The 11,782-nt window shown below is 36.9% G+C and overlaps 1 protein-coding gene across 4 annotated transcripts in view; it reads right to left on the reverse strand.

Moving 5' to 3' along the window:
* fermt2 (fermitin family member 2) overlaps positions 1–7,487 on the reverse strand; it is a 55,287-nt gene extending 47,800 nt beyond the window's left edge. For 3 of the 4 annotated variants that reach the window (XM_038272874.1, XM_038272866.1, XM_038272860.1), the window contains exons 1-2: positions 7,290–7,486; positions 2,856–3,013 (exon numbers count right to left, since the gene is read on the reverse strand). In XM_038272874.1, coding sequence (XP_038128802.1) covers positions 2,856–3,012 — 157 coding nt within the window. In that variant the 5' untranslated portion in view covers position 3,013; positions 7,290–7,486. Of the gene's footprint in view, positions 1–2,855; positions 3,014–7,289 lie in introns of all 4 variants that reach the window. The other variant, XM_038272851.1, reaches the window with a different exon arrangement.
* Positions 7,488–11,782: the final 4,295 nt, after the last annotated feature.

Genomic DNA, 11,782 nt, shown 5'->3' on the forward strand with positions numbered 1-11,782 from the left:
GATTATAAAGTCATGTACTTCATAGTCTTGTGATTTAGCCACAACATCTTCCAGCTTCTTCTCTTCAATAGAATCGCACAGGAAATCTAAACTTGTTGTCAATTATAATAAAAAAACAGTTTTCCTCAAATTAACACATTTCTAAAATCAACCTACTGCTTGTTTTTAAGAAGAAAAAAGATCCATATAAACCAACCAACCACACGTTAAGTCCACACTGCAGCTTAGTTAATGAATATAATACATAACAACCTTTTGCCTTAAGGTAGTAGAGATGCTCCCACTCTCAGCTGTCAGTTGCACAAACGCACTAGAACACTAGTAGAAAATAAACAGTCCAAATGTTCTGCTACTCAATATGAGAGTGACTGTTAAAGTAAAGCTCACTTCAGAAGGCTGCAAATGAATCACACCTAGTGAGGAAGAGCTAAACGGCTGCAGAAATATAAAGACATTTCTGCAACATTACCTTAAATTTATAAACCGTTCTGTAAAACAAGACTTGTGTTTGTAACTCGGCTGGCCTGAAAATAATCATCTCAATTACACAACAACAATGGATAAGGGCTGGTCCCAGGAGCAGTCCCTGTCAGCCTACAAATGGAACCAACGCTGCCCTTTACTGAGCATGGATGTATCCCAACATAGACGACCGCAGAGAACAAAGACCTCAATTATGTGGAGCTCCAACAGGAGAGCTAAAACGGGACCCAAAGACGCGGGATAAAAACCTCGGAGCTCTGCAGGAATTCTGAGCATCTGAGCACCATCGGCACACAACAAGCTGTCGCTGCTAAATGGAACTGCCACCACCGCTGACCTTTTCTCCAGGCGTCATGAAACGAGGCAGTGTTCAAGTGAGTGGAACAGAGGGCTCTTATGCTCACTGGCACCCAAACTTCTCCATAACATTTCAGTGCATACAGAACAGTACAAGTATGGAGGGTAGCAGTATGGTTTCCTCATGCAACCGGCTGTATTTATATATCCTGCAATACAAGGCAGGTCTATGAAGAAAACTCTGTTGGCCAATCAAATGATGATGCAAAAAAACATATGGTAAGCAAAGGGGGTCAATTAAACTGAGCTACTACAGGTTTAGGCATCACATGTAAAAGTGATCATTTAATGCACATTTAAAGATAAATAAAAAAATGCATGAATAACATTTGACCTTTGCCTGAAAATCAGTTGCAAAGATTAAAAGTTTGCAGTACAGCGTCTTTAAATTTTAAGTTCAAAGGCAGCTGGTTTCAGAGCTCCCTCCTTTTCTTTTTTTCCCTCATTCTAGTCCAATGACAGAAAACATTAAAAGACCGTCTGATGACCTGAGGGTTACAGGTTTTGCACCTGACATCCAACTCTGATATGTGCTGTAAAAAAGAACATGATTGTTAAAAAAAAACTTTTCTTTACAAAAACAAAAAAACGTTTTTCTTAGCCTAATCAATGTTTTCCATCTGATCTCAAACTTGGGATTTGAACCAAATAGAATGGCATTTTTTTTTTTTTTAAAGGTAGAAATCCTGACTAAGGATGCACTGATGTGAAAATGTCAACCAATTGCTATATCTGAGGTTACTCTGGTTGCTATAGCAGATAAACAGTATTTTACCTCTATTATATACACTTGATGATTCCAAGCAATCACAACTTTATTCTGTAAACATCGTTGAGGTTTAGGGGCAATTGGAACATCTAAATTTCACTGAATTGATGGAGTGACCTCATTCTTTTGCCAGTATAGTATACACCCTACCCTCTTTACTCAGTGAAAAAAAATATAAAAAAATGTCCCATATAACATTTCTTCTCGGTCTCAGTTAAGCATCCCACACTCCTGTTCTGCATCACCATCCCTCTTTAATTTCCAAACAAACACGACATGATCAAGCCCTCCCGCTACTGAAACAGATAAAAAAACACAGCAACAAGGTGGAGATAAAAATCTGTTAATATCAGCCCCGCTTAACTAGTAGGAATGATACAGATATGTTGGCAAATTATCAACTTTGGCAGATACTGTGCTTCCAAAAACTGAATCCATCCGCTCATTAACTAAAAGACTGTGACAAACTATAGTGGTAGAGAAGAACAAGGCTGTTTGTCATCAGCATAAATGTGGTTATAGATGCTGCAGCACACTATAATCTGAACAATGGCTGCTAAATAAAAGAATCCCAAGAATAGAGCCTTGTGGAGCCCCAAAATTACAGACAGCTTTCTAGTCTGGCAAAAAAAAAGAAAAAAAGAGCCGAATTAAACAAGGCACCCAAAAACTTGCCCTACATCTCCAGTTAATTAACCAGTATGTTATCATATGCTAGACATAATATGAGATCCAATGGATCCAACCTAGACTGAACGAATAAAGTCCCATTACTTTAGCAAGGTATAAAACATGGCTGAAAGGCACTAAATTGTTATTTTTTATCCAAAATTAGGGACATTTGCTGAAAGTACCAAACTGTAAAAGGAATTGTTCCTCTCTAGACCGTGATAAACAGAATTCTTTTGGGCTCCCGGCCAAAAGAATGAGGCAAAATGTCAGCTGCTGACTCAAGCTTTCAGTAACATTTTGTTCTTTTGCAATGCTTGTGGAATCCTCAGAGTGGTGCCTACTTTGAAAGAATGAGGTATTTACTGCCCAACAAATGTGACCAGATAACAGAAGTCAGCCTCAAAAACATACACAACACTCTCACACAGCATGCAGAAGGCAGAAAAGTTATCCAATGGCTACAAATGGAACAAAACGGCTATTTGAGACTCTAAATCAATGCATTTATATGAATCAAGTCAAAAATCAGTCAGTACACAATACCCATGCAAGACAAAACCAAATGCCCCTGTACCTAGTTTCTCCACAAGTTTGAGCATTACACCACCAATGTGGATTTCTCCGGTGACCCTCAGAGACACATCCCTGTGGAGGTCGGTAACGTGCATCTTCAGCTCCCACGTCCCATCGGCGTAGCAGCCATCGGGCATCCGGATCCCATCCAGAGCCATCCTGTAAAAAAAAAAAATGTTAAGTGGAGAAACAACATAGACAAAACATGTGCAAAGCCCATTTAAAGTCTTTAAAGAAATTTTAATTGTTGTTTGACATCCACATTTTGCCTCTGATCCTTCACCAAGGATTCACACAACTACGATTCTGCTGTTATTCTAAACTTTCTCTATTCCCTTTCTCATGCCTGCAGAAGTTAACAGATAGCGTTGGATACAGACAGAACCATTTTTTAAAGCTTTTTTGGTTCCATTAATTCAAAAATCTTAATTACTTTTAAAAAAAAATTCACATCGACTTATGATTAGCTGACAGTTAATAAGATTAAACGTTTTTCCATCTGTTAATTGATAATGAGGCTCTAAGAATTCATTTTAAAGCTAACACCATCCACTAGAGGGGGCCACTGTTCATAAGCAAAGCCTCACTGGTATTTGTAAGAGAATACCAGACGAAATGAGCTAACAATGTTTCCTTGGGTAATTAAAGCTCTTTAAAGGAGAAGTTCGGTTTTTTACACTTTAAGCCCATTTTCTGTAGTGTCCAGGATGAAATCGAATGATCGACACCAAAAGTTTGACAATTGCTCCTGTCTCTGCTTTTTGGCTCATTTAGAATCCCCCCCTGGCTGCTTTAGAATGGCTTGCATAGAGCATGTCCGATAATGTCCTTAAAACAACCTTAAACGTTCTTTTTTTTAACACCGGGTCGTCAGCGCTGTTCAATGACGTTCCAAAAAAAGTTTCGTAAAGAAAAAACGTTCCTGTAGTGTTTTATTTAGCATTTTGTAAATCCCATTGAGTTCTGTAGGAATAGTCAATATTCCGCTGCCACCGGAAACGGAAATGGGGCCTGTTTACACAGTTGTAGTCTTTTCGCTTCACTCTGTGTACTCCGACGTCGAGAATCAAGAATCCACCTTTCGTATTCCATTTTCAGAGTTTTTTAAAGTGTTTAACAGAGACGTTAGCACCTCGACGTCGGAGTACACAGAGTGAAGCGAAAAGACTACAACTGTGTAAACAGGCCCCATTTCCGTTTCCGGTGGCAGCGGAATATTGACTATTCCTACAGAACTCAATGGGATTTACAAAATGCTAAATAAAACACTACAGGAACGTTTTTTCTTCACGAAACTTTTTTTGGAACGTCATTGAACAGCGCTGACGACACGGTGAGTAGCATATTTTAAAAAAAGAACGTTTAAGGTTGTTTTAAGGACATTATCGGACATGCTCTATGAAAGCCATTCTAAAGCAGCCAGGGGGTGATTCTAAATGAGCCAAAAAGCAGAGACAGGAGCAATTGTCAAACTTTTGGTGTCGATCATTCGATTTCATCCTGGACACTACAGAAAATGGGCTTAAAGTGTAAAAAACCGAACTTCTCCTTTAATGGTGACAAGGATGCTGAATGAATTTTATACAAGTCTGTTGGTAATTATATACATTGTATAAACCCAAATAGTGTCAATTTAGCCATGCTGCATGGTGGAGCAGCATACTTTTCTCTTATGTGCTCAGGAGGCAAGGGTGTGATGAAAAATGGAGGGCATAATGCAAATGTTTTCAGCATGACAGAAAAAGAAATGCTGGCAATAAGCAGGGTAGATGGGTGTGGGATTTTTTGTATATATATTAGTGCTGTCAATCGATTAAATTTTTTAATCGCGATTAATCGCATCAATGCCTGAGTTAACTCGCGATTAATCGCATTTTAAACGCACATTTTTTTCCTGATTGAAAATCATTTAAATACTCTCGATGACATACAAAAAATACATACAGGCTAGGTTTGTGCCAATGTTCTTTTTTTAAAATAAAAACAGGTCACAGACACTGATTTATGCCATAGAAACATATGGCAAGAAGATGGGGAGGCATGTAGCAAAAAATAACAAATATGTAGGCAAAAAAAAAGGCCCTGAAAACAGGCTGATGTAAAAGACAGTCTTTACAGTTAATACAGTCTTTTGAACAAAGACAAGCATTTTACCCTACCGCTATAAAATGCAGTAGAGTTAACATTAGATGTTAATTAACCAAGGTAATAATGAACAATTTTCAATCAATACATCAAAATCAATAGACCGACATTACTAGATGAAGGTAGTCTATGCTCTAGAAAGTTACTTTTCAGCCTCTTAACAAAAATGAGAACACACACACACCCACTCACCCACACACAGACACACCCACCCACACACACACACACGCGATACCGACCTGTTGCGTACACAGACGGCAAGAGTGCTGCTACGAGATTCCATTTCACCTCAGTAATCAGTTTTCTCAGCGTATTTCAGGTTGCTACTAGTTACCAGACACTCAACTTGTTTGTTGGTGGTGGGGCTTAAAGAAAAGGCACTAGCGTCACCCAGTGTATGAGCGTCTTTTTCCCTTGAGGAGCTCCGCTCTAGAAGCCTATGAGAAATGCGTAGACTGGGGGAAAATAGCCCCGCCTTCCCGCAGGCTGCAGCGGGATGTACTTGGAAAAATTGTACCATAAAACCACATAGCGTTAATCTCACGTTAAAAAAATTATCGCCGTTAAAATGGCCTCGCGTTAACGCGTTAATAACGCGATAATTTTGACAGCACTAATATATATATAAATGTGTTTTATCTTATAAATGTGTCTACTTTAATAATGTGATAAGAAAATCTTGTTGTTTATAAAGTCAGTTTTAATACAGCTGATCTAATATTTCTTTTACTCAGTAAACCTGATCAATTTGGTCATGAGTTAAAAGCTCCTTAACTTTTCTGTCAAATTTAAGTTTAGATCACTCCATTAGTATGACTTCTAGTCAGAAAATAAAACCTGTACATAAAATTAAACGTAACTTAAAACCAGGATGGGGTGATTAATCAATAACATCAATTAATAAAATATGCAGTTCATAAAGATTTCATTTTTGGAGTTAATTAACAATGCATTCCTTGAGCTTCCATAGCTGAGGGCGACTTCAGTTCATAAGTATTTGCTCTTAGATCTGTACTTAATACTGCAAAACTAGCTGACCTTGGCTGTAATCATTATTTTATTTTAATTTCCTTGGTTGTTGTCAAAGATTGTTTTAAAAGCATTTTTCATAGCTAAAATTTCGTTGTTCTTTAAATAAAGGTTGATTCCCAGAGGGGATCAGCGAAATTAAACCTAGTTTTTGAAAGTAATGTGTCTCATTTGTCATTTTTAACCATGAAACTTAAGAAAAAACAATCAATTGAAATTTGGAGAAAAAAAAATCTGATTAGATTTAGATTTCTAAGCCATACTTCAAACATAAAATCTATAAAAAAATAAATAAATTAAAAAAAAAAAAATTTTATATATATATATATATATATATATATAATGCAAGGATGTAAAGTTTCATCAAATCAGATAAACTCTTCATAGAATCTTACTTTGGGAAAAAAAAAAATACAGATTCCCCTACATTTATATGAAAAAAAAATAAATTTGGTTAATTTTTTTGTCAATTACCAAGCATAGATTTCAAGCTAAACAGGTGTTCTGTCAGATCAGCATACCCATAGTCAATGCAAGACATCATATTTGCATACATGTATGCTAGTCCCATTTCTCACTTTATTTTTGTACAAAAAATACACTTCAAACTAAAAACAAATATTAAAAAAATATATTTAAGGTCAGGTCGCCACGCTTCAAAATACACCAAAAAGGAAGTAATTAAATTGCTTTTTTTTAGTACAAAACTAAAGGGATAAACATGGATTGACTATGGGTATGGTGGTCTGACAGAACTCCTGGTTCCTCTTTATAAAACCTCCCCTGTTGAACACAGAACCCGCCAAAAAGTTACCACCGTCCGTGTATCTGTCACTCGGTGGCCTGGCTTTTCAACGCAATAAAAACACGGCGGAACAAAGCCTCGTTTCCCGCGAGCAGCAGAGACCTTTGGCAGCTTTTATCTACGTCATTGTGCCGCCGCCGCCGCCTCCTCACCTGTTGTTAAAACTAACGGTAACGGCTGCCTCCCAAATAGGGCTTAATTATGTAAGCAGCAGCAGCAGCAGCAATTCCCCGGCTGCTCCATGCAACCATATACTCACTCAGTCGGTCCCTGAAGAAAGAAGTTCAACTAAAAGTAGGGGAGGAGGAAAAAAAATAACCCTCCCAAACAAAAGTCAACTTTTAATTAAACGGATGAAAGTCTCGCGATAATCATCATTAAAAAAAGAGGTTTGCTTATTTCCGAGCGGCGAACGAGCTGATCTTAGAGGACGAGCATTTAAATGTGGACACTCACCTTCACAAAGACGGAAAAAAAATACCTAAAGAGTAGATTAAACGGCGCAGAATGAGTCCCACTTCTTTAAATCATGTATATGTTCTGGACTTGGTGCTAAAAACAGAAAGAAATCCCCGAAGAAGTCGCTGAAGAAGTGAAGTATCCCAAACAGTTTTCCAGGCAGCAGCAGGCTTCGGATTAATGGAGTCCAGCCCTCCCTCTCTCCTCTCCCCCCTCCCTCTCTCTTTCCAGCAGGGATAACGTCACCGCTTCAATCCCACTTTTTCCTTTCTCACTGGAAAGAGTCCACTGCTGAACCCCATCCCCTTCACACAAACGTCCCAGATAAAGCCTTCAAAAGACTACCAAGCATTCATTTTCCCATTTCTTTTACATTTATTTTTTAATTTCCCTTACAAGAGGGCGGTTCTAAACAGGGGCCAACAGAGGGGGGGAGCCAGTTGGGGCCAACTAACATAAAAGCCCAAGCAGAACATTAGGCAAGGCAAGGTAGATTTATTTGTATAGCACAATTCAGTTCAAAGACAATACAAAGTGCTTTACATGATTAAAATAGAGGAAGATAAAACAGAATCAAAGCAAGTAGGAAAAAATAATAATAAAAAAAAATTAGGACAATGATAATCCCTGTGAATACAAAATTAAATGCTAATATTTTAACTTAACCCTTTATAAGGCACCCAGTGAAATACTTAAAAAAAAAAAAAAAATTAAGCCAATAGTGTTATTGAAATCCAGGACAAGACCTTATTACCTTTGGAACATTAAAAAAAATATGGATATTTTGTTGGCTAAAATGAATGTCAATGTAATAACAAAAAAACACCAACTTTCCTGAATATATTACGAAAAATAACAAAAGTGCTTCTATAAGAAATTAATGAAAAACACTCACACAGTGAAAAACATTTTTTTTGGTCCAACATAACCTTAGAGGCATTAATGCTGATACTGACACTTACATTTTTTAGTTTGTAAACCTAAATATAATTGTTAACGAGGCTTATTAACTTTATAACTTTACTTTTTAACTTTTCAATTAGCTTTTTAATGTTTTTTTCTTGACTTATATAGGGCTCATATAATTGGTCAAATACCAAAATCAGATGTACAGCCATGAAGCAGTATCTTTGCTGAATGGCTCCATTTGTAAGGCAAGTAATCAAAAACGGTAACTTGCCCTATAAAGGGTTAAGTTTCAAATTTCCCGTCAAAAACTTTCTTGGCCTCCACAAAATTTTGTAATCATGATTTAAATTTTTGGTGATTTGTTGATTCTTGTCAGGGCTGAGATGTTTTTCCATGAATTGAAATTTCCAGTCATTTATTTTAAGAAATTATGCTGTTTTAATTGGAAATGTGTATTTTTTGGCTTGAAAATCCCATCCAACCCAATTTTATTTATTAAGCACTTATAGAACAACCACAGCTGACCGAAGTGCCGTACAGAAAAAATATATAAAACATAAGATAAATAAAAAATAAAACAGCTAAAATATGGATAAAAAAAACATTCACACAATCAAATCAAGATAAAAGGAATAAAAGGATATATTTTTTTAAAAATCCCTTAAGATAGGAAAAGAAAGCGATGAATATAAACAAAAAGCTAAAATAAACATAATTTTTGGAATATCAGGGTCGACCTACATTTATAATTCCAGAATATTGCATATTTCTCACCCGTTTTATATAAAAAATACCATTTTTAATCAAGTCATCTTAGAACATATGTAAAACTGACACTTTTTTCTTTATTGGGTTCAGAATAACATTTAGCAGATGAAAACTGTGATCCTATCTCAAATGACTAAAGCCATCACCTTAATTTTGAGATAATTAAACCAGAAGTGTAAAGAAAGAAATTAAATGTGTTCAAGGGTCCTATCACTAACTATGTCTGTTTTAGACATTATCATTCGTATTTTTTTTTTGTACTATGTCTTCAGTACAGGGGCCCCAACAGGGGCCAGGACCAGGGAATTAACCCCTGTAGGCTCCTGTCTAGAACCGCACGTCCATGTGTGTTCAGAAATATAGAGATAATTGAAAATGATAAACAGAACATCTGGTTAGATGTTATCCACCAGCTATGTCACTGACAGGAGGTAAATTAAAGGTGAAGAAGTTTGCTGAAACTTAAACAAACAGATAAAGAGAAATTATACCAAATATTTTGGATCAGATTTAACTTTGTGGAAAGCCTCCAGAATATTCAGCAGCTTGCAAGGTTACTGGAGACAGGGAAGATTTCCAGCAACCCTTATATGGCAACAGTGCTGCTGAGCCTTGCATCAGATGCCAGGGACTACTAGTTCTCCAGATTTAAACGACCTCAATGAATGACAGATGAGTTCATTTCAAAACCCCTTTATCTTTTAAATCGATCACTCCATTCTCTCCCATATCTCAGCATGATTCCTGACATCCTGAATTGAGCATAAAACTGCCATGGTGTAGTTACAAACAGGAACCTTTTTTGGGAGAATCAGCATAGACCATTCCTGCAGAGCATATCTCTGTGATATTATTGCCTAATTGTATATATTTTTTATTTAGAGTCTATAATCATACAAGTATAAATAAAAACTGGAAAAGTCTGGCACAGATTCTAAGTAAATTAAGATTTAGACTTTGACTTAGACCATTCTAATACATCCTAACCATTGGAGTGTAGCTCTGACTTTATGTTTTGTTTTTTGATTTACTTTTTTTTTGTTATTAAGGAGTGCATACATTTAGCTCCGGTCAGCTTGCTTCTAAAGAAGAACCCTCCCCACAGCATGACTTTGCCACCACTGTGTTTTTCAGATGTGATGGTGTTCCTCATTTTCCTTTTGATTTTGACTTAAAAAAAAAACAAATCCTGAAAATGTTTATCTCACAAACATAAAATACAAGGATGTTTGTGGTTCTTTCTAATTTCAATTGTTTTTATAGAAATTATATTTATATTGGTATACCTTGGATATAAGTAGTTTCTTGGGAATAATGACGTTAAGAGTTTGTCTGGACACAAGAAACAGGCGATAATATAGTCTAGCTGCTGCTGCTCCTGGTTTCACAGCTGTAGATGAAAGATAACAATTTATATAACAGTGAGTGATTACACAAATCACACGTCTGGGTTAAGACGCTAGAAAAAATGTAACCCTGCTCCCCAAAGCAGCAGCACAATACACATTCTTCCACATGCTCTCCAAGTGAGCAGCAGTCACATCCCATGAATCATCAGAGTTTCTGGCCCAGTTTCCTGGTGAACTCACTCCTCCAGTCCTCCAGCAAAGGAATCTGGGCCTTCAGACCCCAGGTTTGCATCAAAGCGATTTATAACCTCTCTCCCTGCTGCTCTGAATCTCCACCCGTTAGGATCTGGCAGCCAACCGGTTGCCTTTTATAGGCTGTGTTTTAATTGCAGAGTAAACAGTTGAGACCGACGCAAAGCAGAAGAGTCAGATAAGGAGTTGGCTCAGCTGTTGCTGATGTGGAGGATGACCGAGGAGGTGAGGCACATGAAGAAGAAGCAGAAAGTTGATGGAAAAAGGAATCTGATCTTTCACACTGTAGAAGAATGTATTCTTATGAACCTTTACTCTTTTAAATTCCCATTTTACATGTCCATACATCACTGATGAATAAAAATGACATTTAGGTTAATAGACATCTGTTAAAATGGCTCATTCAGCAGACATGATGAGGCAATGCAGACTGAACAGATGGTCAATGTGGCCCTTTGTTCCAGTGTGATGCTGTAGTAGACTGACCTCTGCTGGTGAGAAAGAGAAAAACATGCTATCATCCATAAGGAATGAGTCAGTTTTTATTTAAACTACTCCCATCTGTTAACTTGGATGTTGCAGATGTTCCTATGTTGCATAAAATAAATAAAAAACAAACAAACCCATGAGCTCATGTGGACTCCATCAGTGCTAATGGATAACAATGTCTCCTATTCATCAACTCTAAGTTAAAGTCTGTTACTTTAGGGGGGTGCCATGGAAAGAATCTGATCTGTGTTTCTGATGAACAAACAACCCTATTGTCCACTGAATTTAGTCTAAAAAATGTACAAGGAGGCAATCGCTACGCTCCTACACAGCAGAGGGATTAGTTCAATGGTTCCTTACTTCAATAATGTACAAAATAGCCGATTGTGAAAAGGAAATTATTTAATAAAAGGAAAAATAAATACAATGCTTTGGATGGCAGTTAGAATCCATTACAGGCTTGGGTTGTTGCACAGCTCTAAGTACATACATAATATTTCCAGACGTCTGCTCAAAGTTGAAACAAAAACTTGCATGTTCTCCGATTTTTTGTTTTTCATTTTTTTCTAATTTGTCCTTCTGCATATTGTAGGCTTGTAAATACGCAGCTTCTTTTATTACGCTGCTTGTGTTTTATTGAAAGAAAACAACATCTGAGCTGGATCATAGTCAAGGATGGCTTTAATCCTCTCATCCAACCCAAAGTGTAAATTCTAAAATACA

The sequence above is a fragment of the Cyprinodon tularosa genome, unplaced genomic scaffold (assembly GCF_016077235.1).
Source record: "Cyprinodon tularosa strain WSP-4 unplaced genomic scaffold, ASM1607723v1 ctg120, whole genome shotgun sequence".
NCBI classification, from domain to species: Eukaryota; Metazoa; Chordata; class Actinopteri; order Cyprinodontiformes; family Cyprinodontidae; genus Cyprinodon; species Cyprinodon tularosa.